This window comes from Typha angustifolia, chromosome 15 (assembly GCF_048772165.1).
Source record: "Typha angustifolia cultivar Huaian chromosome 15, ASM4877216v1, whole genome shotgun sequence".
Taxonomy (NCBI): Eukaryota; Viridiplantae; Streptophyta; class Magnoliopsida; order Poales; family Typhaceae; genus Typha; species Typha angustifolia.
The window spans coordinates 6726723-6751898 of NC_133253.1; the positions used below are offsets into that span (position 1 = coordinate 6726723).

At 37.0% G+C, this 25176-nt stretch overlaps 3 protein-coding genes across 6 annotated transcripts; 2 read left to right on the forward strand and 1 right to left on the reverse strand.

Moving 5' to 3' along the window:
• Nucleotides 1-781: 781 nt before the first annotated feature.
• On the forward strand, nucleotides 782-5223 carry LOC140779650 (probable glycerol-3-phosphate dehydrogenase [NAD(+)] 1, cytosolic). Of its 4 annotated transcripts, XM_073124834.1 has the most exons (7): nucleotides 1199-1217; nucleotides 1272-1325; nucleotides 1584-2280; nucleotides 2851-3072; nucleotides 3752-3999; nucleotides 4314-4453; nucleotides 4839-5223. In XM_073124834.1, the coding sequence occupies exons 3-7, from the start codon at nucleotides 1623-1625 to the stop codon at nucleotides 4960-4962; spliced, it is 1392 nt and encodes a 463-aa protein (XP_072980935.1). In that variant the 5' UTR covers nucleotides 1199-1217; nucleotides 1272-1325; nucleotides 1584-1622; the 3' UTR covers nucleotides 4963-5223. The 4 variants fall into 4 exon arrangements, with proteins under 4 accessions (XP_072980933.1, XP_072980935.1, XP_072980934.1 ...); XM_073124832.1 differs by lacking the exons at nucleotides 1199-1217; nucleotides 1272-1325 and adding an exon at nucleotides 782-1176; XM_073124833.1 differs by having other exon boundaries at nucleotides 1205-1325.
• A 743-nt stretch (nucleotides 5224-5966) lies between these two features.
• Nucleotides 5967-19639, reverse strand: LOC140777913 (beta-adaptin-like protein C). Its single transcript, XM_073122333.1, has 17 exons — nucleotides 19468-19639; nucleotides 18084-18883; nucleotides 17604-17962; nucleotides 16278-16475; nucleotides 15189-15302; nucleotides 14700-14950; nucleotides 12125-12260; nucleotides 10848-11027; nucleotides 10659-10751; nucleotides 9619-9830; nucleotides 9472-9535; nucleotides 9204-9383; nucleotides 8082-8174; nucleotides 7610-8010; nucleotides 7304-7493; nucleotides 7021-7224; nucleotides 5967-6393 (listed from the first exon to the last, which is right to left on the reverse strand). The coding sequence occupies exons 3-17, from the start codon at nucleotides 17688-17690 to the stop codon at nucleotides 6097-6099; spliced, it is 2700 nt and encodes an 899-aa protein (XP_072978434.1). The 5' UTR covers nucleotides 17691-17962; nucleotides 18084-18883; nucleotides 19468-19639; the 3' UTR covers nucleotides 5967-6096.
• Nucleotides 19640-21629: 1990 nt separating this feature from the next.
• On the forward strand, nucleotides 21630-24934 carry LOC140778745 (probable inactive purple acid phosphatase 16). Its single transcript, XM_073123597.1, has 5 exons — nucleotides 21630-21938; nucleotides 22387-22611; nucleotides 23339-23612; nucleotides 23710-23884; nucleotides 24606-24934. Exons 1-5 carry the CDS (start codon nucleotides 21638-21640, stop codon nucleotides 24816-24818), a joined length of 1188 nt encoding a protein of 395 aa, XP_072979698.1. The 5' UTR covers nucleotides 21630-21637; the 3' UTR covers nucleotides 24819-24934.
• The last annotated feature ends 242 nt before the right edge of the window (nucleotides 24935-25176 follow it).

Genomic DNA, 25176 nt, shown 5'->3' on the forward strand with positions numbered 1-25176 from the left:
AACAATTAGGTGGGAGCGGGTAGCAGTTGTAACCATGGAATTTAAATCATGTAAAATGATGCTTACTGAAACTGATTGAAACATACATAAATTCCTTGTCCAGCTAAACTGCTTGATTCCTATTAACTAATCTATTTTCAACTGTTTTAGTAAGTGATAGATATCTTGGTCATTAAAACATAATGTAATCTTATGATCCTATATCAATCATGTCCTAAAATTTATAATTTTCATGTGGCCTTCATTGAGTAGAATCACAATCATGATTCATGACACCCATCTTTCCTTTTTATTTGGGATTTTGCCTTCTTTTTTTATAATCCCATAAGCAATATCATACATTATTGCACCCCTCCTTATCATTAGGTTGGTGAACATAAAAGAATCACTTAGAGATGTTTGTCTTATATAATTATTAAAATATATTTTGTCCCAATTCCATCTTTTAATCTTTGTACAATCTACAATCAATGGTTAAACAATTAAATATATTTTATCTTCCTATACTTTTTAATTAAACTATAAATACAAATGTCTTTAATCTATTAACAAACTGCTTTGTTAAGTAAAGTTGACTTAGTGACATAAAATAAATCGGTAATTTGTTTTTAGATTAAAAACTTAATGGTTACAATTTAATTAATAAGATAATTTTAGTCCAAATTACACTAGCTAAAATATATTAAAGTCTTTTATTTATTTTAATTTTTCCAACATTAGAGATGAGTATGATGTCCAATGTTTCGTCCTTGAACAGCACACAAACTGTGCCATTTATGGCCGTTTGGAAGTTGGGAGAGCATCAGAAGCCATTAATGCCTCCACCCAACTCTCCCAATCCAAAAATCTCCTCTCTTTCCTCGCACCAGCAAAAGCCCATACCTTAGCTTTACTTCTCATATCCGGCGGCTTCTCGCATTCCAATATCACCCCATCGCCGTATATAAGAGAGAGCTCGGAGAAGCCCAACTGCCCATCTCACTTCCCAACCACATTGCCGGCGATTTGTGTCGCAGTTGTGGGATTCGGTCGGGGGGAGTAGAGAAGAAAGGACTAGAAATGCAAGGAAGGACAAGTCGGTATCAATAACTTTGGAGTCTCCGACACGAAAACCACGAGCTTTTCTATTATTTGTTTGGGGGGGTGGATGACCAAAATCTTAGCGGCATTGACAAGGTATGTAGTTGTTACTTGCGTCTTTGGTGTTTGATTTTGGTGAGAGAGAGAGAGAGAGAGAGAGAGAGAGAGAGAGAGAGAGAGAGAGAGAGAGAGAGTTTGAAGGTTGGTAAAGAGGGATCCGTGCGATTTGCTAGATGCGCAATTATGTAAGCTCGGCTTCTGCTACTGTTTTTGGTGTTTTGTCGAGAATTCTTTATGGTAAAAGAAGCGAAATTGTGTCTTGAATTTGGATTCTGGGGATATTTTCTTTTATCTGTTAATACTTGGGCTCTCAAGAAATCGTTGTCGTTATTGTTTGATAGTAGCTGTTCGAAGTACGAAAATTTCAGCTTTTAGTATGATGAGCTCTAGTTGATTTGGTCATATAACTAGTACTGTGATTTCAAAAATTTGTTGATTGGCAGAGTAATCCATCCGCAAATCTGAAGACCGCTTGAGAGAAGATGGTTGGCACTGTAGAAGGTGATCAAACTTCTGCTCACTCAAATGGATCTCTTCACAGCACAAATGGTACTGAGGAAAGGCTGGATGAGCTCCGCCGGCTTCTTGGAAAATCTGATGGTGATCTATTGAAAATTGTTGGTATAGGGGCTGGTGCATGGGGGAGTGTGTTTGCCGCCCTCTTGCAAGATGCCTATGGTCACTTCCGTGAAAAGGTCCAGATCAGAATATGGAGACGGCCGGGGAGATCAGTTGATAGGTCCACAGCGGAGCATCTATTTGAGGTAATCAATTCGAGGGAAGATGTCTTGAGGCGTTTGATCCGTCGTTGTGCATATTTAAAATATGTTGAGGCGAGGCTTGGGGATCGAACACTCTACGCTGATGAGATTTTAAGAGATGGTTTCTGTTTAAACATGATTGAGACACCTCTCTGCCCTATGAAGGTTGTAACTAACCTGCAGGAGGCTGTCTGGGATGCCGATATTGTAGTGAATGGTTTGCCTTCCACAGAGACAAGGGAGGTGTTTGAGGAGATAAGCAGGTATTGGAAGGAGAGGATTAGTGTTCCCATTATTATCTCTCTCGCAAAGGGAATAGAGGCTGCTTTGGATCCAGTTCCACGTATAATAACACCTACACAGATGATCAGTTCTGCAAGTAAATCTCTCTCTCTCTCTCTCTCTCTCTCCAGTCCCTGCAGAATATGCTAATCAAGAGTATTATGCCAGATTCTTAGGCTAATAGCTTTATCACGCTGTATAAAAGAAAGGAGAATGTTGAAATTGGTCCAGCAAAGCTTAGTCTATTTGTTCATGTGTATGTATCAATTGTTGTTGCAAATTTTTTTTGTTCTTTAGTGATAAATTTTATTGTCCTTTTACTACCCATATAGAGACATATCATAGTTATTATTACCTTCCCATAATTCTTCCTAGTAAGCACTAGATCTACTTTAAATTTCAAAGACAACTTTGACAATTCTTGTCAAAATTGCTGTTTCATTAACTTAGATTTACTTGGGGTATTCTCAAAGTTATGATAATTTCATGTCTCTTTCCTTAATATCGTGTATAAGATATACTTCTTGAATTTAGCTTGTCATGTTTCAAGTTTGTCCACCTTCATCAAATTTTTTTACGTTCATGGCATGTTTTCATTTTGTGATGATTGTGCCCATATCATGTTCCTTTGAGGCTTCTGTATCAAAGTTTGAGATATGATCTGCAGCTGGAGTTCCAATAGAGAACATTCTTTATCTTGGGGGTCCCAATATTGCTTCAGAAATTTACAACAAAGAATATGCTAATGCTCGAATCTGTGGAGCTGACAAGTGGAGGAAACCTCTTGCTAAGTTTTTGAGGCAGCCACATTTCATCGTATGGGACAACAGTGATCTTGTCACTCATGAAGTTATGGGTGGCCTTAAGAATGTCTATGCTATCGGTGCTGGTAAGTTTTTTCTTTTCTTTCTGATAGTGCCTATTGATTGGTTCCTCTTAACCATTATTAGATGGTGCACTTGGAACATGTATAGTATTTAACTCCTAATAAACTAAGGAGAACAATTGTAATCTATGATGTATTATTCTCTGTATTTGTGATGCTACCTTTTAATTTACCTTCCTCAGTCTACACTCTATATCTTTAAGGAAGCAGAGTGCATGAATGAAATCTACATACTCGAAGAAATGCTTTTAAATAGCTGAGCATACAAACTTTTTTAGAGTTCAATGGATCATACACTCATAATGCCAGGTCCCTGGATATGAAATCAAATCTGTTATCTTGGTTTAATCTCATAAGATCATGCATACAAGGTATAACTAGTTAAACTATTGTGATGTTTTGTCCTTCCAAAATTACAGATTTTGATTTTGCAAGATGTATCGTATCATAATTACATAAGTATCTCCGAGACATATCCTATCATAAAAAATGCACTCTAATTTGTCCTGAACTCTAAACAGTAGTTTCCTTATCCATATTGTAACTTATTATCTGTAACTTCCACTGGTGTTGTATAAATGCGTTTATACGAGTAGATTCACATCTATGTAAAGACTGCAATTTTAGATTCTCCCTTCTCTTCTCAGAATCCTAATCTGTTTATGTTTACCCTATTTTTTAGGAATGGTAGCAGCTTTGACAAATGAGAGTGCAACAAGCAAATCAGTATACTTTGCTCACTGCACATCTGAGATGATATTTATCACTCATCTGCTGGCAGAACAGCCAGAGAAACTTGCTGGCCCCCTTCTAGCTGACACATACGTGACCCTACTAAAAGGTCGCAATGCATGGTATGGACAAATGCTGGCCAAGGGAGAGCTGAGTCCTGACATGGGTGATAGCATCAAAGGGAAAGGGATGATTCAGGTTTGATTATTGATCTTGCTATGCAAATATTCCTGAAAGAAAAATGTCTGTGTATATATGTATGTCTGCGTATATTAATTTCATCACTCTAAGCTACACATGATCCAGATGATCAAAATCGAGATATGTTGTCTTCTAACTTGTCAAAGTGATACAATTAAAGATCACATCGTGTTAATAAGGCACTGAGCTTTGCATATGTATGTATGTTGTGCTTTATTTGCATCTTGTAACGTAAGGCGCATAAGAGGTTGCTTTGCTTTTTGCTTGGATTTTTTGTTTTGTTGCTCATCATTAACTATTCCATTCTGCAGGGTGTCTCTGCCATTGGTGCATTTTACGAGCTACTTGATCAGCCCAGCTTAAGTGTGCTGCATCCCAAGGACAATAAGCCTGTTGCTCCAGCTCAACTGTGCCCAATCCTGAAAAGGCTCTACAAAATACTAATAAAAAGGTTGAAATTGTTTTCTTCACAATGTCGTCTCTAATCTCTCGATACCTTTCAGAAAAAGGATAGCCATCCTTCCCCAGATCCATCATTTGAATATGATTTCACTCAAGTGATATGTGCATTAGTTGCTACAGTCTTTTTCTTTCACAAGTATTGATAGTATTGCAATCAGATAATTGTCTGCTTCAGATATCTTATAATGAACTTTACTGCTTTGTTATGTCCTGAATGCACGAGTCTCTAAAAGATCAAGTGCACACCTTTTCCTTTTCTAAGAATAAAAAACAGACGGCATACTACTGAAATCTGTTACTCTGCTTGACATTGGTTAGATTGCTTCTTTGAGTTAGACCTTGTTTAATTCGATCTTTTCATTTGGAATTTGCAGGGAACTTTGTCCGCAGGACATTCTTCAAGCACTAAGGGATGAAACCATGAATGATCCTCGGGAAAGGATCGAGATAGCCCAAAGCCATGCTTTTTACCGGCCATCACTTCTTGGTCAACCTTAAACGCCAACTCCTGAATTTCTACAATGAAACAATTAGGAAAGGGATCTGATCTGTCATGCTGTAATGTATGATTTAGTTTAAACTGGACTTGTTAGAGCTGATACTAGCATGCAGTTGCCTTGGTTCATATGTCGCACGTACTAAGAAGCTACTGTGGTACTGCACAAGTTAGGTTGGTTTATCATGTATATTGGGGCATCAAATTGAAGTACAATAAATTGAGATCCTCCTAATTGAAATGGTGTGTGTGCAAATAAGCAGGATACCGTTTGTTTTGGCTAATGTTTTGCTTCTCAGTGTCCTGTATTTAGAGCTACATATATCTTTTCTGGGTTATTTTGATCTACAGATTTTTTTTTTTTTTTTTTTTTTGGCACAAAATTTTCCAGATTTTTGAATAAGTTCTCAACTTATTCTTGGTCAGTGATACTTTAAATGTTTTTTTCCCCTTCTGCAGACAAGTGATTTCTGAATTGATAAAGAAGTATTAAGATGTTTAAAAGTTCTATCAAAAGATAAACTAATTCTGTCATAGGCAGTAGATCACCTGCAGTGTCGAAGGTAGGAAATGTGCTACAGTGTTTACGTGGAGAATGAAATCTTTTGAGAACCAATGGAAAGTTGCCAAGTACCCGGCTAATGTTCAATTGGTAATGTTAGGCAAGGATAGAGGAACCTAATCGAGCCAAGGGAAAGACCAAAACGACAAGAGAAACAACGCGAAGTCCCTTCAACCAATTTTAAGAAACACCAAAACAGTAGGCCTCTGTATATATTCCTTCCACAGAGCAGAGGGGAAGCAAGATACGTAATAATGGTTTTAGTGCCAGGTTGCTTACAATAATAGCATCTGCTGCCATCCAACACGGAATGACAGACAGGATCACTTAGACAGGATTCACATGAACATTACGATTCGTTGAAGAGCAATCAAAACAGTTCATCAACATGAAGGCTTCACAAATAAAAAAAAAGAAAAGAAAAAAAAAGGAGAGGATATCAGCTACATGAAGCAGTAAACATTCTTGGAGAATTGCAATTATCTAATATAACATATACAGAAAAGATTCCCGACATTGAATAAATTGAAAGAAAAGTGGTCTGAAAATATCACAGAATCTGTTACAACTGTGGTTACTTAAGAAGAGTCTCCATGGCTTCAAAGAGGAGAGGGGCCACTTCGGGATTTGGTGTCTTAACTGCACACTTTACATTTGGAACACCAACTGTAGCTGTGAGCTCGATCAATAATGGGATTCCTCGAGGGATCTTGGCGGATAGATACAACACATCCTTGTTTGCATTTTTGCGTTTGGCGACAGAAAAAACATTAGAACCAGTCAAATGTTCGATTGTAGAATCAACACTGTTGATGACTGAGTTCACCAAATCCTTCGTCACTTCATTTGCATCAGGAAGGGATTTCCATGTCTGCAAGTTCCAGGTATATGAAAGATGAAATGGTAATTTGGCAATTGGAATAGCAATTAAATGAAAAAAAAACTTCTCTTTTCTCCTAAACCAGGTGCAGCTTGCAGATACAAAGATTTTTGAGGATGATAACTAGGAAATACATGTTCGAGCCCCGTAAGGCCACAACTATATGGCATATAGGAGAGCGAGTAAAAGAATGTCAGGGAATAACTTGCGAGATGATGTGTTTCCTGTGCAGGTGGATCAGGGTCTGGGGCATATTATGATTATGCAGATTCAGCATGTGAATGACACTGAATGGACCATCTAAACGCTAATATAAATGGGTTGGCAACGTGTCAATTGGAACTAAAGGATCTGCTGTATAGATTCAAAGCAAGCTGCAGCACCTTCAACAAGATCAAAAGAGAACTCTGAAAAGAACATACTATACTCTGACGCAATGATCTACTTGACAGCAAACATGATAAAGTTGAAGAGTTCTTAGGGAAGTTCAAATGTGAGCCAGAGATTTTACGACGTTGTTGAAACAAATATAATCAGATCCATTATGTGACCTCACCAATAACTATTTCCAGGTTAAGCAAATAATGCTTAAAATGCGACTGAACTAGAGTTACCTACCTCCAGAAAAATTGGACGTTCCATTTTACCATCTTCCACAAAGAGGACATGCAATGAGATTTTATCATTGAAGTACCATACAGGTTGCTGATTATTTTTTACTGCCACCTGCAGAAGTGTATTTGGTGGTCCAGGTGAGACATTCTGGAATAAAACCATTGGCAGAAGGGTTTTGGCTGACGCTCCTGGTTGCAGTGGTGGGATCTATTCAAACATTAAAGAAAATATCAACATTTAGCAATTAATACTTTAGACTTTCCAGAGCTATAGAGAAAAACATCACCTGCAGAGGTCCACCAGCAGCAAGACCAAATGTATTCTTGTTAAACTGTATCATGAATCCATCTAACACAATCTGTGAACTATTTTCAAAGAACAAGCTGTAAAATATTTGGCCATCGCACCGGACAAGCTGTGCACTTATCTGTAAACCTTGACCAGTTGATGAAGGCAGTAATATAGGTGGAGGAGGCCTGCAAGAATGAGTAGTTATAAGCTATATGATTTGGAGTTCGTCAACATCCTTAATATCATGGCTACTGCCAAAAGTAGAAGCTGAAAAAATAACACTGGGAGTGAGTATCCTCACCCTGACATTGTTGTTGGCTCGCCGACAGGTACAATAGCATTATCTAGACCAATCAAATCACCAAGCAAATCTGGAACTGGAGCAGCTGGTGCAGGGGCTGGTTGTGCTGGCAGCTTTGTTGAAGATTGTGAAACAGTATTTGTGCTAGCAGGGGGTGATGCACCATCAACTACATAGGAGGGCGACTCAGAATACCCTGCTTCAACCCCATCAGGGTAGTCTTCATCATCTGGTCTTGGTGCAGCTGACTTCGCACGGCTAACAAATGTATCTGGAGGCTTATGATAAACAGAAGAAAGCGTAGCAATATTCGCAAGGAGCTCATCAAGAACCGAAGGATCTAAGAGGTTTGAATCATCACTGATTACTGGCTTTTCTGCTAGGACAACATCTTTTGCAGCCTGAGAAAAGAAACAGGCATAAGCGAGCAAATAATAGTGAACCAATATCTATCATCCTAGGAACATTATACCTCAGGATCTGTAGAAAGAAGTCGCCAGTATATATATGCTCGATCACGCAGATCAGGATTGTCCGTCTCCACAGTGGCATTATTCAGAACAGCCTGCAGGATATAGCTAATGCAAATTAGGACAGAAGACACCAGGAAAACTGATTTTAGATTATTGATGAACCTTCAGAGAATGATTATGGAATCTTATGGATAAAAACCTTTCATGTACTGTGCAACATAATAAGAACCCTATCCTGGTCATAAACACTAATTATAGATAAGAGAACTCTATTCTGGCATCAACAAGGCCATTACAAAGAGAAAGAGAGAAGAAAGACCATAAACAGTTCAAAGTCCTCATAATTGTAGATAAGAGAAAAAAGAAACTGAGAAACAACTGTTTCTAAAGGTCTTCCAAACTGTGGAAGGCTGAGAAACAATTGCATCTAAAGTTTTGCAGTTTGTCAAATTATTTTGAGAAGTAGAAAATCCATCAAGATATTTTACTAGCTTTACATTTAACTGAAATAGATAAGAGGTTTCTCAACTGCAGCTAAACACCTCTTTTCATGAAGGGTTACTTCTTCAAACAAAACTGCCTTGATCAAGGGACTGGCACCAAATTTAATGACAGGAAGAAGTCAGATATCAAGACCTAGTCAATCTTTCCGCCAGCTCTCTTGGGTTATTATAAATATCATATGGTCCACATTTGAACCTTATGTTACTTCCAAGTTGCAAACAAAAGAGTGTGATATTCATCATTACAACTAGCAAAAAGGGTTTTAATATTCTCCTCCCAACGGAAAAACACCCAACAGTCTCATGAACAAAGAGAAAAAAAAGAACAACAATATTTAATCAGCATTACAGATGATCAATTGAGGAAAAAAACATGTTTGTATCATTTTAGCAGTCATACACTCATATTACCGAAAGGGAAGTCAATGTAGATGAAAAGTCAGTGAAACATGAGAAATCTACACAACTGCTTCTTAAAAAAAATGTGCACATCGAAGTACCCATAATACTGGAATGCACATTAGATAAATTTAGTGCAAAGAAAACTCCCCATAAAAGGATTACAGAATCTGGTTTTAAGCGACATGAGGAAACAAATAAACAGATGAATGCAGAAACCTGTATCATCTGCTGTGGCCCTTCCGTCGGCTTCTTGAGAAACAACTTGACAGTTGCTGTGAGCAATTGCAGTTGCACTAGCGCAGGCTCTTCTGGAAAACTTTCTAGAAAGCTCTCAAGGAGCTCATCAGCATTATCAATTCTTTCAGCATATTCCCCAATTATCCAGATCATTGATGCCTACGGTAAGTAAAGCAGTTCAGCAGAATATGAATATGAACATGTGAATGTCTACTTCTGGTAAGAATCTTAAAGCATAGCCAATTACCTTAGCCTCTGGTTCATCTAAAGTATCTAAACTCTCACAAAGCGTTGCAATGATGGACTCATAGCTGCATGTGAATATTATAATGAAGAATAAGATTGTTAAGTGACATATACAATTTCCAAAACTAAGACGGATATCCAGACTCACGTGTTAGGATAGCGTCTAAAAATGTCTTTAATAACAATGATAGCCTCCTGCACAACATAGTTTACTTTGATCTTTATCAGCTCAAGCAGAACACTGATGCACCGTTCGGCAGCTCTGTCCAACTTAATGGCACATCTTCCAATTGCACGTACAGCCTTCCTAACAAAATCTACATCTACTTCTGTAGCATACTCTTTGAACTCCAATAAAACCTGGGAGGAAGCTGTTAGATTCTGAAAAGGGGCCACTGGTGCATATGATCTGCCAGACCAATAATCTCAAAACTGAATACTGAAGAAACAATTACCAATCACAACTAAGTGAATACAAAATAAGTTGATTTATAGCATTATTCAAGATATATATATATATATATATATATATATATACACACACACACATATATATATATGCAACTAAGTGAATACAAAATAAGTTGATATATATATGTGTATATATGTATGTATATATATAGCAAGCACTTGTTATTACTTGATGGCAAGTACTTACTCAGTATTCTTAACAGCAGGCACACCAGGCCCTCGAGTGTTCTTGGAACATGTAAAATTCTAAACAACACTTGACAGAGATAGAGTACAAAAGGTGCATCACACAATTGTCGGATCAATATTCTTGAAAAACTATTGCAGTCACTACCAGGAGAGCAGTAAGGAAAATGATGCAAATAATGATATAGAAAGCTATGCCAACAAATTACACATCACAAAATGTTTGATAGCATCGAAAATTTCAAGTTCATCTAAAAATTGACCTGAAATCAATCCTCCAAAATCGATTATCCAAGAAGTACAAAAAAGAAGCTGTTCAAACTGAGACATAAAGAATAACCAAATTTAAAGGCCTAACCATGAGGCAAACATGCATAGCAGCAGGAGATAGAGAGAGGAAGAATGATAAGCAGCGAGAGTAAAGTGTACAACATTGCATTTTGAACAAATCTTTATTCCATACAAAGAAAAGAATTTTTTTAACCACGAGTCCATGACCAAATTAAATCTCTATGAAGTTATAATCTGTACCTGATCTATGTTCCTGTCTGAGGCAAGCTTTATCATAATCTCCAATTTCTCCATCTTAACATAAACTGGATCATTATACTTGCAAAAGAAAACCTATTCCATATTTTCAGGGGAAAATAAAAATCAGAAAACATGTACTTCAGAGGACAACGATAAGCTTGATAAGAAAGAAATAACTATTTGATTCACCTTAATTTCATGTGCAAGTATAGTAGGCCGCTTTTGTACAATGAGATTGATATTGCGCAAGGCTACATACTGTATTTCAGGTTCTGCAGACAGAAGAGTTACAAGAGGGGGTGCCATTTTCTTGCAAAGGTTTCGGACAAGATCAGTACTAGTAATAAGTTCCATCTGCTGAAGGATCATCTGCAGAAACAGAAATAACATGAAGTGTGAAAAGACAAATTTACTCAATGAAGAAGTGAATCTTAAGTCTTAAGCCTTAAGTCTTATAGCTCATTCCTACCACTCAAAGACATTTTATATTTCTTGTACAGCATTCAGAGTTCCCAACACATGAAAAAATGAAAATGAATCTTAGTTCTTTGAAATGTTCACTTATGTTCCAAGTATCTAACCAAGGAGCTATATTGATACTTCTGGTTTGCACTAAAAACAAAATTTTGAAGATGTAGTTCCATTATTCCATCTTCCAGAATCTCTCATTTAGTAAGTTTCTTATTTATATCTTCCTGCACTATGCAAGTCTTCCAAATTGTAGGTTTTCTTTTTACTCATTTATGCCAGAGAATACCTCATGTATGCAGGAAATTTCTACTCTGAGAAGAAAAGCACTAGCAATTTCACTAGAAATGCATTCCCAACTAATATCATTACATACTATCATAGTTCTGAATCTATATATCCTAATTTCTGTCTTCAATTTCTTTTTCTTTTTTTTTTGACAGTACCATTTACTACCTACTATGAAGTATCAACACATAAATGAGTGACTGATCACCTTCTCATAAGAATCTTGTGTCCTACAAAAGGATCTATTTCAGAATTAAAGTTCCATCATAACTACTATGTTGTTACTTATTACAGCAAAGTCACATCACTTTGCAATGCATCGGTGACTTTTGCAAGTAACAGCTGATTGAATTCAATTTAGATACTTATGAAGATCAGAATGCCTTCTGTTTATACACCTAGATGTCAGAAGAAGAATCAACACTTTCATTGACATGCAATTCAGGTTAGATAATTAATTTCGTCCCAAACAGAGAAGTCTTTGTTTACATTTGTTCCCAATAATTTTGCTGTAATTTCCATCACCATGTGGCAACATCTTAATATTCAGCATAATTGTAAGCTTAATACTTAGTCTTCATCACAATGGAGGACCAGAAAAAGACAAAATAATCATCTTCAAGGTAGTCTTTTTCCTGTTAAGTGGATTAGTTTCCTTGCGATCTTACTAATAACAAAGGTTGTGCTAAGATTCAAGAAGCTTATTGTACCTTGACAGCAGAAAGAACAACTGCACAGTTTGCATGTTGCAGACGTGGGGTAACTCTCTCCACTATATTTTCAGCTTCACGAGCATCATCTGCTTTATACCTTGATAAGGCATCCAAAACAAAAACCTGACCCCATCTGCAGGACAACAGCAAAAGTTATGAGATGTTTCATCAAAGATTGAACCATCCGAAGGAGAAGAAAAGAGATAATCTTTTGCAGAATCTAATTCTTACTACTAACCAATTTTAAGTGGATAATCTGACAGATATCAAGCATAGTACACTAGTAAAGGAACATACAAATCCATGCATATTGACTTATTTTTAAAAATCAAGGTCCAACTGTCCAAGCACCAACTCAAACAATTGGGGACAATTTTCAGGAACTAATTCTGAGGAAGTATGCTCTAATGATCATAGATTGACAATTAATTTTCAATTTAAGAGAGTTGTTTATGAAATCTTGTACCTAGAGTCACGAGAGTAGAGTACTTGACGATTTTCAAATGTAATAATCAGAATTATATATAATTTTCTTAATTAGAAAAGTACACAGGTGCATGAGGCTCCCACCAACAAGTTTGAGAGGCCAAAATGTAAGCAACCATATGCCTTTTTTCTTCAAGTAGAGAAGGTGCTTCTGTGTCCTGAAGCCAAGCTCCTAAAGTGAATAGTAGCAAGAAGAAAAGACTTATAATTACTAAGTGAACCCTCATATATGATATTTCTGTGTCATCATTAAATCTTGCAAACTTTACACATGACAAGAACATAGCTTGATGCTGGAAAGAAAACCAACAACGTCCATCAACATAAAAACACAATTGAGACAGTTACATTTATGGACTGTAAGATGGTTTTCTAACACAACATTATTTATTTAGACTTTTTACTATCGTCCAACCGATACAGAGGCTTTTTCCTCTGTTCAATATATAATAACTGAGGCCAACTTTGGTTGGTTAATCCGATCAGTTCATCGATGGTCAGCAATTCTTTTTCCATTATGTCACTAGTAATTTATGAACGATTAGAAGAGGATAAGTTACATGAAAATCATCCAAGATAAATTGGATATGTCTAGCAGAATCTATGTAGTGCATCAGCACGGAGGAATGCTTTCAATTAAGCAAAAGGTGTCTTGAGAGGGAGCGGAAGACCAAAAACATGAGAAGAAGTTGTACAAGGAGCATCATAGTACTTGATTTGAATAGGCCTTTGCACTAAATAGAGATGCATGGACCAAAAGACATGTAGCCCAAACAATTGGGTCAACATGCCTATTTATAATCAAACTTTCATCATTTGTGCTTTCAATACATCCCATGAGGCCATGACATATTCTTTGACAAGAAATGTCTAATCTCTACATATGCTAGTATGAATGTAACACCCGTATAAAAAAAGGGCTCATGTTATATGAGTGTTTTCAGGTTCGACTCCAATGACATCAGTTTAATTGGAATATTATTAAGTTCTCACTTCTCTCTAAAAAACAACTAAAAGAACACTCGTATAACACACACTTAACTGTTCATCATCCTCTTTCTCTCTCTTGCTCATTTGATGGCTCTAATGGAGCTAGAAAGAGTAATCTAAAGTGTTCGACATGTCGTTCTCGCTGCCAAAGCATTTGCCGAATCTTGTGGGCCCTACCAATTGACCCCTCAATAAGTCCTCCTTCCCTCTAGTTAATTTCTCTAGCTTCATGTGTGTAGTCGTATCGCCTTCATTTAGTGTTTTCCATTCCATCAGCAAATTCGCCAGTGCGTCAGCAGTGTCTCGGTCTAAGGAATTTCGCCATAGGGAACTCTTTCCCTAGGTACCCCTTTAGGGATCTCTAGGTCTGCAAGGGAGGCTATACTAGTAGCCTCCCACCACCAGATTCTCGGCTTGTCTCCAATCTCCTTCGTCGCTCCAAACAACGACCTCATCCAATCTCACTCCACTCTACGAGTAGTAGACGTGGGTGATATCCGTATGGACCCTTGTAGCTCTGTTGGATGATTTGGACCTTCCTATGGTCACCAGCCATTTACGGGTGCTGTCCGATTGTTGGTGGCAGCCTACAAACTGGTTTTCTAGACATGTTTTCTTCATTTTTCTCTTCCTATTGGTGTGATTCCTTGGGCTGGCCGATATGTAGACAACACCGGTGGTGGTGGTCAACAACAGTTAGGGATAAGGATTTATGATGGGATTCTTGGTCTGATAGCCATAGATAATTGATATCATGCAGCATGGATGGGCATATATGGGTGACATTACCGTTAGATAACTACCCTCCTGATAGAGATTGATGTTAATGCTTTATTATGGTTTTGATGCTTTATGTGAGCTTGATTTGATTATTCTAGAGTAAGATTATGCCAATATATGGACTAACATAGCTAATAATTTTTTTTTGTGAACTTTATACTGATATCTTAGGTGGAAAAGAGTTAATCTATATATTTTTGAAAATGAACATGAGCATGAATAAATAGTGTGCAATAAAAGTAAGATTGCAAAATTTAAGACTATCATAGAACTCTGCCAAAAAAAGATATATATATATATATATATATAAACTTACTCGGTACATTCATTCAGAGCAGTCAGAAGCTTTGAAAGTGTATGACTGGTAATCTCAAAGATTGGTTGCATGCTATTTTCTTGAATTTCAGCAAGTGCTGCAACTGCATTTGCTACTACCATTGGATTATTATCAGATATCATGTCTTTGAGAGTCTCTAAGAATCCTCTATCTTCCACTAACTCAGAATTTATGTCATAAAGTTTAGCTACACATATAGCCGCTGTCTTTCGAACATAAGGATCATCATCCTGTATGATCAGTTTGAAACTCAAATAGTTAATAACAGTTAAAGATGATAAAGAATACTGGTGTTGTTAATTTGAATTAAGCTTGTCTAACAAAAAAGTAACTATAAAGAGAATACATATTTCAATATAAATCAGAAGGTGTAGCAGTTAACGCAAAAGATTAACAAATAGAGGTGCTGAAAATTGATTGAAGAGAAGAGCCAAAGTAATAACAGAAGCAACAGAAAGGAAAGGAGACCTTGAGACATCTCTGGAGGGGATCACACAAGTATTCTGTAATCTTGTCAACACGGATGCAGCCCATTGTCCTTACAGCCAAAGCACGAATCAGTGGATTTGGATCTTGCGAGTCCTGGAAAACAGCTTGTTTAATTAGAATTTTTTAATGATCTTATTAAATATTCAGGAAAAGCTTGCTTAAAATATTAACATCATGATTCCAAGAAGTTGCCAAGTTCAAAATTACTGAAAATTCATCTATCTTCCCAACTCCACATGAAAGCAACCCATCAAAGCTAGCAAACTATTGAAGCTGAATCACAGAACTACCCAGCCAATAAAGTCATTTGGTACCAGGCTAGGTTTCAAATCATATGTAGCAATCCTAGCATGATCTCTGCTGTAATTTCAATGGGCTATATGCAACAGTCCCCTTGATTTAGACATAGCATATCATCATTAAATACTGAGGGAAATCTTCAACATGATTACATATGATGAAAGCCTGGTAGCATGATTTTTGCTGGTAAATTCTAAAAAAGATATTTGAGCATCCAAGGTCTTGATCAACCTTGCAAAATGCAACAATCCAGTACCTTTTAAATGCATAAACTGAAGATATCATTAATATACTTTTTATATCATGAACATCGTCTTCTGACTTGCTAATGGCATATGGCTACAGCTAGGATAAAAGTTTGAATTGAAGTTTTGTGCTTGCAAAAAAAAGATTCCTTTAACATAATCTTCTAAGAGACAATAATCTTCTTTCTTGATTTTGCTTTGAATATCAAATTCATCCTCTAGGCATGTAACGCTAATGAATGTGAAATAAGTTTACCTACTCTTTTATCCCTTATTTTGCAAGGCCAATCAATCAGTTTAGTCAAGCATAAAATCTAGACCAACTTTGTCTTAATCCATTTAATAATGTACGAGCATTTAGCAACTAAAGTTCTCATTTTTCAACTTTAAATATTTAGGTCTTATCTCATATACATGGCTGAAGATAAATAACAATGAGAAATGAACTTACGGAAACAAAAAATTGATATATAACCTAAATAAGAAGTAGCATTAGATATATAGGAGCAAGTATAGTTTGTACCTTCACGAATGTATTTACTGCAAGTATGGCAAGATCAGGTTGACTTTTAGCATAGTTTATGAGATATAAATAGACAAGTTTCTTCAACTCCAAATTTTCTGTTTGCATGCAGTTCACAACATCTGTGAACAATGATGATACATCTTTTCCAACAGTCATTGCAGCAATTACCTTCTTTACAGCATCTTTCTTCTTATCCTACAGAACAGTTGAGCACATGTAAGCTCAAGCATCCTAGATAAAGTGGTCTCATTAATATTTAATAATATGAAATTAAACAGTCTAATGGATGGTACAGAACATAGTAAGCAAAGCAAGGGCCATAGCTAGAACTTCTAATATTGCCTAGAATGAGTCCATGATGAACTATCCAGAAATTTCCATGGCAAAGGATAGGACACATTGACTAGAATGATGACGCGATGGAAATGATCACATTAAATAATAATGCATAATATGCATTGTTTGGATCATTGTCTAACAACTTAAAATTTTGAATCAATTATTTATCTATCATAGTATCAGAGCTTTTTCTTTTTCTTGTTCTGGATGCCATGAGTCCAATCCTCGTTAAAATCTAATTAAATTCTATTTTCTATCATATATATATATATATAATTTGTTCATGTTTAATGTATAAGGGCCACACATGAAGGGGCGTGTGTTAAGGCTAATTTATATTTTCATTTTTCACTATGCTATCTAACAACTTTTGGGCCATTGGTTATCTGACAACTAACACTTTTGGACCATTGATTATCTAACAGGGAATACCAACATTATTTCTCCCTTTGCTAGCAAAAGATTATTTAGCGGATCCAAAGGGTAGCTAGCTTGCTTAATGCAACAAATAGCTTTTGGGGAGAACTAGGTTCCATTGAAAATTTTGAATACATTCCTTAAGAGTTATTCTTAATTTCACTTACTTCATTCGTATTTATTTCCGCCTCGAAGCATCAATTCTTTACAAAAAAAGGACTAACAAAAACAAGGACCGCATTTCTTTCATGAGCAATAATTTATCGATAAAAGCGAACCACACGAATGATCATTATTATATCATGTCTTCGCAAAATAGAACAGCATATGGAATCCTAAGTATACGAGTCAGATTCATTCTTTCTCAAACCAATAACCTTGATTGCTTCCAAGGAATATAAAGTAGCACAACAATCACAGCCTCAAAAGTTTGAGATCTTAAAAATGTGAATGGCGATATGGAACTGCGAGATATGCACATCTGGATCGGTCTGTGGTACGAGTATGAAAACAAAACCTAGCGGATCTAAAAGAAGAGGGTTTAAAGGGGAGAGAGAACGAAGAAACCTTGTACTGGGAATTGAGCTCCTCCTTGAGCTCAGGTATCTCCCCCTTCTTGGTTGTGGAGAAGTACTTGGAATCGTGCCCGCTCATCGTTCCTTCGCCGTTGTCTTCTCCGATTTGGGACAACTCTCGCAGTCTCCCTCCTCCTCTTATTAACACGAGGGAAGGACTTCTCGATCTAATGACCTTTGCGCAGCTGAGAAAGGAGAAGTCGGCATTTTGGAGTGAAATTTCACGGTCTCGAGAAAGAGTCGTTTCGGGCGACCGCTATTCTACTACTATTCCTTCCCCCCTTCGCTTTTCTTGAACTCGGCAATTGAGCGATACCATCGCCGTCTTTGCATAAAAAGTCGTGCTTTTATCTATATATTCATTAATTACTGTTAATGAAAATTGAATTATTAATGAATACATATAAATTTTATATATAAGTTTCCTTGGACTTGTTGACCCCAAAAAACAAAATATTTGAACAATACTTACAAAAAACAAAACTGTTTCATGAAAAATTGCATGTTGTTTCCCTGCTGCACAGATGGGATTCACTTTTATCATATGCTAGTTCTTCCTTCCATGGATGTTAGCATATCTCGAGTCACCGCGGCCTCGTCTACTTCTCCCCCTTACGTAGCTCCTCCTATCCTCCCAGTTCTGCCATGGCTTCTGCTGCATTGAGTCATTGCAGCACCCATCACTATTACGTTTCCATGCAATGCCACTGCTATGAGCCAATGCATCAGCCTTTTGCCCACCCACGATTTTGTTACTCGAAACTGGATTCTCCAAATTGCCCCATCCTGTCGGGAGAACATCCCAATCCGACGTGGTATTTGAAGGTAATATTCTATCCTCTACATCACCCCATCCAGTAGCAACTATGTTTCCTATGTCCTCCTCCTCATCGCCCCATCCGCTGACTGGCACAGGCTGATGAGCAAACAAAAAAGAATCCCAGGTACAAGTGCTCCTTGTCTCCTCCTCATCCTCTGATATCGGTGGCTGTTTGCATAGGTCTTCCACCAACTCAGGATCCGCGAGAGAATCATGATCGACCATGTCGACGTACATGTTTGAATCAGGCAATGGTATATTGCATGGCAGACCATGGATTCTTGCATAGTAGCGGGACTTTGCGTTTTCGAAGGCCTCTCTTCCTTCCGAGTCATCCCAGTTGACCACATTATCATACAGGTGCATGAATTTTTTAGCTTCACATAGCTTCTTCCATGGAATCGAGCACTCGGCTGTGCAGAAATCTCTTTCCCAGGCAGGAATTGGCGGGCCTGGAATCATAAAGAAAGAAGAGAATTAGCTAAATGTTCTATCTATCAAGGACAAACATTAATCCGTAGAGTTCTCCATGCCAAAGATCTGTTTTATATCAACACAGAACTTCACATAGACATCTAATGAAACGTTGAATTACTTTTATCACAACGATCAACAGTAATATCAACACTAAACTTGCTTAATTAGAGAAGAGACTGTGCATTGTGCACCACCCGAGTAAAAGAAAACTCCAAGCAAGAAATTCACCGGAAACACAAACTAGAACAAAGCTACCATCCAAACAAATCAAAGATTTACTGGGAAAAGAACTACGAACATGCATCTATAATTCCAAATTAATCATTGACAAGAAATAAAAACACATGTGAGATTCTTGAACCCAAAACCCCTCTCAGGATCACAAATATCCCTGTGCCAACTCGAACAAAGACTAAAAAGGAGTCATTCAAAAACAGAGGCGAAAGAAAGAATCAGATAGAAAAAATAAAAAATAAATATAAAAAAAACTTAGTGAAGAAAGCTTTTGAGAGAAAAAAATAAATTCGAAATAATAAACGAGACACGTTTGGAAAATTACCCAAGGAAGCTAGAGGCGGCTTGCCGTACTTCTTGGTGGGGAAACACCACCGGTCCTTCTGCCTTCTTCTCGTCTCCCCCATGAAGCAGAGAGTAACCGGAAAACGATGGATGGATGCAAAAGGAGGGAGGAAATCGAGGAGATAAATCTTAAATAACCAAGAGAGATATATTGCTTTGGAATAAGAAACAGAGTCGGTTTCTAGAGATGCCGCGAAGTCGCCACGAAAAGAACTTATTAGTATTATTATTATTATTATTTTAAACTCCTTTTCGCAGTCGTCGGAATAGGAGTCGGAGTTGGAATCTAGTCTTAGGTTTTGGTGGTTGATGATTGGGGCGTTGCGGGATAGGATAAATTTACGGCTTCTGCCATCGTGGGCAAGTGTGGGATTGTGTCGTTTTGCGGTGTGGATCGGATCGGCCGTGTCGGCGGCGACAAAAGCAGAGGTTTTCTCGGGGCCACCGTTACCCGGGGCAGCTGACGTGGTACGAGATTCCCCGTCTCTTGTAGCCACGTAAGGTCCACCATTTGACCGGATCACTCCTGAGAAGGAGCTATTTATCGATTTAATTTTTTTTAATTAAAAAGAAATTATGGTCTTAACTTGAAGCGCTTGAATTGTTAGTTTGTGTGATCCCCATTTAGATGTAGTTAGAGGATTGTGATCATCGAGGTATAAATTAGTTGACCAACTTTGCTTACATGTATGTTTTTCGTGTGGAATCTAGCCAATTTCAACGTCATATAGCAGCGACTATTACTTTGGTAAAGAAGTGATCGTTTACTTTGCTACTCTGAATTTTAATGAAAACTATTCAAATTACTTTTTGATAAAGTTGTCTAACAGGTTATTTACCTAATAGATTAATTTCTATCTATTACAAAAAGTTCGGTTAGAGTGATGACCAAAAACTATAGAAATATTGATGAGAATCGCTCACCCAGATATAACCATAGTCCATAGTTCTATCATAATTAGTAAGTCAATCTATTATATAATTTGTCTCTCTAAAAATATATTTATTTTATAATTCTAAAAAATGCTAGTTAAGAAGTTAATGTTGTAGATTAAACCGTCAATTGACTAGGCAAGTTTAGAGATCCCCTTTTAATTAATTTTAGGGAGTTGACGAGGATAAAGAAATTAGACTCTATAAAAGATATTTTGGACGTTTTTGTCTTTTAAGAATAGGAGTGCTTTGCAGATCGCGGTTGCTTAGCAATCAAGAAGACTTAACCTAACCACACTGGATACTTGCATAGAGAATAACACAATTAAACTTTTGAACTACTAAGCCTACCCCATTGACATCATCTTGGCTAGGGTTGTCAAAATAATTGAGTCAACTCGAGCTCGGCTCGAAAATAGGTCGAGCCAAGCTTGATCTCAAACTGGCTTGATCAACTCGACTCAATAAGGCTCAAATATATATATATATATATATATATATATATTGGTTGTTTGTAGTTTTCTGACACAATTGTCTTTGTTGCTTGTAATTTATATTTTGGTTATTTGTAGTTTTCTGACACAATTATTTTTATTACTTGTAATTTATATTTTAATAATATTTATGTCTTTATAGTTAAATTAGATTTTAATCTAAATTAATTCAAATTTGCTCAGACTAAAAAATGACTTGAATTGATAAGACTTGAAATTACCAATTGAGTAGCTCGTTTAAACACGAGCTCGGCTCAAGTTCAAAATAAGCTCAAATTAAAATTATTTCAATTCAAACTTGATCAAATAGCCGGGCTTAAAATTAATTTCAATCCAAACTTGATCAGAACCAGATTTGATCAAGATCGGCTCGTTTACACTCCTAATCTCAGCTCAAGGAGGAGCCATGCCATCTGTGTTGCTCCAATGTTAGGGAAGCTTTCCGTGTGCTAGACTGCCGGTGGCATTTAATTAATGCTGAATCTTCCTTTGTTGGTATATTACAAAAGAATATTCTCATGTTATTAGGCTAACGTTGTTCAAAGTTCTCTTCATAGTGTTTGTATAGGGATGCAGAGGATATTCCTCGGATGCCGAACGTATTTTTGCGCCTCTCTTTTAAGTTTAAGGTAATACCGTTGCCTTTGTTAAAAAAAAATTTAAAAAAAATCTTAGTAAATATTCTTATTAAGACGCCTCGCTCTGTTTCCCACACTTGCCCCCATGGCGTCGGCGGTCCACCTTTCCACTTCTTCCTATCCGCTATTACTCCTCGTCCTTCTCCTCCTTGCTCTCTTCTCTACGTCCATTTGCCGAGAGGAGAACAACGGCGATGATGACAAGAAGACGAAATTGCTCCGTCTCTCTAATCCCGACTCCCTCCGCTTCTCAGCCTTCTCGTCGTTCAAGATCGCTCTTTTCGCCGACCTCCACTACGGCGAGAATGCGTGGACCGACTGGGGGCCCGCCCAGGACGACAAATCCGACGGCGTCATGTCGGCGGTGCTCGACAAGGAGAACCCAGGTGAGGGTTCGTCTTCTTTGGGATAAATGTGGTGGTTGTGGGGTAACACTCAATTATGGAGACATATTAGCGACCTTCTCGCTTCTTCTAATAGGCAAGATAGATGTATTAATCCTTTTTTAAATTTATTCAAGTAGAATGTGGATCGAAGAAAAATTCAATTTGTTTGACGGAAAATGTAACTCCAAACAGAGCTGTATGGAGGAAAAGGATCTCCTTTTTCCAAGTTGTTTGGAGTAAGGAAATTGTTGTTCAAAGTATTTTTGTTGGGAAATTAGGGAATATTATTCATTAACTAAGCTGAGGAACATTTGAGACATAAATGTTTCAGGTAGGACTCTCATGTTATGATTTTGATTAATATCCATCTTCTCATTTATGCTTGTTTCTCTCATTGGTTTTTGGCGAAGGTTGTTTAATGAAGATCTTTTTCCTCTGACTCTTGCAGACTTTGTAATTTATCTTGGTGATATTATTACTGCAAACAATCTTCCAATTCCAAATGCAAGCTTGTACTGGGATCGGGCTATTTCTCCAACCAGAAGAAGAGGGATACCCTGGGCAACAATATTTGGGAACCATGATGATGCACCATTTGAATGGCCATCTGATTGGTTTTCTTCTACTGGCATTCCGCAAGTCTATTGTCCACCTGCAAACATGTCATTTTCAGGTTCGAGGATATATTTATTGTCAATTCTCTTTTTTGGTTCCATCTTTAAGTCAGTCTAAGCAGTTCTTATCTTAGATTGGCTGCTTCCAAGGTGCAAATAAATGTTAAATCTTACAAGGATGGATTGTATTATCCTATCTACATTGTGTTTATTAGGTAAATGAATGTGTCTCTATATATGTTTCTAGAATATGGAATCCCATCCAATGGTTGCCCTCATTCATTATCATCATAGATCTGCTCTCCTTCTCTGTTCTTATACAGCTTTTTCAAATAGTTGTAAATGCTGGCTCATGTTTTCACCATAACAAAAGTTAGCATTTTTCTTTTCATAAGTAATCTGTAAATGAATCCTATTTATTTGTGTGCCATAAGTAATCTGTAAATAGTTGATGAAAAACTTGAGACAAATTGTGATATTACCCTACATAATCCTTTGTTAGGTTATTCAGGTCAAATTAACCTCTAGAACTTGACTTATTAGATTGTTATTTATGTGTTTTTCTCAGTTAAGGCTGTTCCTTCATTCTACATCCTGCCCTTCTGAGACCTCATTTGTGTACACTTGGACACCCTTCTTTATATATGTGTGCATGTGCATAAGTTTTCATATCCACATTCTTATGTTTCTTTGTATAATGTTTACTAGGTCTTCAATCTACTAGTACGGATGCAGAAGTATTTGTTTTCTTGATAATAATCTAAAGTGTCTTGACATGCTTGGCAGACGATGGAGTGTGCAGCTTTAGAGGAACACAACGCATTGAAATATTGAAGATGGAAATCAACAACAATAGGTTATCTTACTCAAAAAATGGCCCTAAGGAACTTTGGCCTAGCGTTTCCAATTATGTTTTGCAAGTACTGTCTTCAAGAGACCTAGAAACGGCTTTACTCCTATATTTCCTTGATTCTGGCGGTGGGACCTATCCGGAAGTCATAGCTAATGCTCAGGTTAAATGGTTCCAGATGCAATCCCAATTGATTAACCCAGATAGAAAGTAAGGGCTAGTAAATACTATATTAAATTGCGGATTTGCTTTAGTTGCATTTAAGAAAGACATGAGCTCAAGACATTTCACCTTTTCCATTGTACAGGGTCCCTGAGCTTATCTTTTGGCATGTACCAAGTATAGCATACTCAAAAGTAGCTCCTACACATAATTGTGAAATACGCAAGCCTTGCATTGGTTCTATCAACAAAGAAGGAGTAGCTTCACAAGAAGCTGAATGGGGCATTATGGATATTCTCGCGAGCAGACCTTCTGTTAAGGTAAATATGTTATGCATATGCTCTCATGGCTTTGTTTATAGGAAAATGAAAAATTAGATGAACCCTAGGGAAGTTCCATCAATTGAGAGGGGATATAAATATTTCAGAAGGAAGTTCTCTCTCTAGAGTTCATTTTATAATCCCTACCTGTCCTTTGTATGTTAAAATAGTGACTTCAACTAGGAAGCTGGTTTAGTCATATATTTAAACAAACAACATGATAGTATGTATTAAGTATGTCCCAAGAAAGGTTCAATCTCTCTTGATTGACCATATTTTCTCTTCCCACAATTTAAGAATAACTAATTCTGAAATAACTTAGAATCGAAAGATCATCCTAAAATCTCTACTCCACTAGTAAGCATTTATTACATACTCTACTCACATTGTACAATGATTGGTCTTGGTGAAATCCTGTTTGCTAGACATAGGAAAGCAGTCAAATGAAAATTGTAGGCCTGCTTGCGTTAAATAGTTTAATCTCTAGCGCAAGAAACAATGAATTTCACTATAGGTTTATTTAACATTCTTGGTGACAATTTAGAATGGTAATCAATTTGCTATTAATTAAAGGAATTTGCATTTCCTCTACAGAAGACAGTATATATTCATTCACTGATTAGATTTATGTCATTGTAAAAGCAACATTTAGATAAGTTCATTATCTTTAGATAATTTAATGCAAGACTGACCTCCACTTCTTTTACTATACTCATTGCAGGCAATCTTTGTTGGCCATAACCATGGGCTAGATTGGTGCTGCCCCTATGAGAATCTCTGGTTGTGTTTTGCTCGCCACACTGGTTACGGTGGCTATGGAAACTGGCCACGAGGAGCAAGGATTATCCAGATAACTGAACAACCATTCTCAGTAAAATCATGGATAAGGATGGAGGATGGAACTGAACATAGTGATGTTGTCTTGAGCTCCTAAACTTCTTTAAATAGCTAGAAACGTGATTGTAAAACAAATTAAATTTTGTGAAGTGTAAGACTTGTATATATACGATGCAATATCATTTGCCATGGCTGCCAATTGGAACAATTCAACCTATCTACTCTAAATTCTAGTCAATACCCGACTCAATATCTTGACTTTATGAGAGATCTATTCATACTGGTTATGAGGACGAAATCATTCTTTGATATATCATTTGCTCATGTTCGATACGTAGGAGTAGGAGGGGTTGTATCATAGTATTGTTCGGTGAAGATGGGAAAATAAAATAGCTCAGCTGAAAAATGGCTACTACTGATAGCAAACAACTAAGATATTTTCATCATGAAATTTT

Bases quoted from the DNA above. Each gene is read 5' to 3' on its own strand.
- LOC140777913 (XM_073122333.1), bottom strand. From the start codon at position 17,690: ATGAGCGGGCACGATTCCAAGTACTTCTCCACAACCAAGAAGGGGGAG. The intron at 8,175-9,203 runs GTTTCTGCATTC...TATATCCTGCAG, and splicing joins GGCCACAGCAGATGATACAG to GCTGTTCTGAATAATGCCAC. The intron at 7,225-7,303 runs GTGATGTTTTTC...ATGTTTGAATAG, and splicing joins CTGCTGGTGGACCTCTGCAG to ATCCCACCACTGCAACCAGG.
- LOC140779650 (XM_073124832.1), top strand. From the start codon at position 1,623: ATGGTTGGCACTGTAGAAGGTGATCAAACTTCTGCTCACTCAAATGGA. The intron at 4,000-4,313 runs GTTTGATTATTG...TCCATTCTGCAG, and splicing joins AAGGGAAAGGGATGATTCAG to GGTGTCTCTGCCATTGGTGC. The intron at 4,454-4,838 runs GTTGAAATTGTT...TGGAATTTGCAG, and splicing joins TACAAAATACTAATAAAAAG to GGAACTTTGTCCGCAGGACA.
- LOC140778745 (XM_073123597.1), top strand. From the start codon at position 21,638: ATGGCGTCGGCGGTCCACCTTTCCACTTCTTCCTATCCGCTATTACTC. The intron at 21,939-22,386 runs GTGAGGGTTCGT...TGACTCTTGCAG, and splicing joins GCTCGACAAGGAGAACCCAG to ACTTTGTAATTTATCTTGGT. The intron at 23,885-24,605 runs GTAAATATGTTA...TACTCATTGCAG, and splicing joins CGAGCAGACCTTCTGTTAAG to GCAATCTTTGTTGGCCATAA.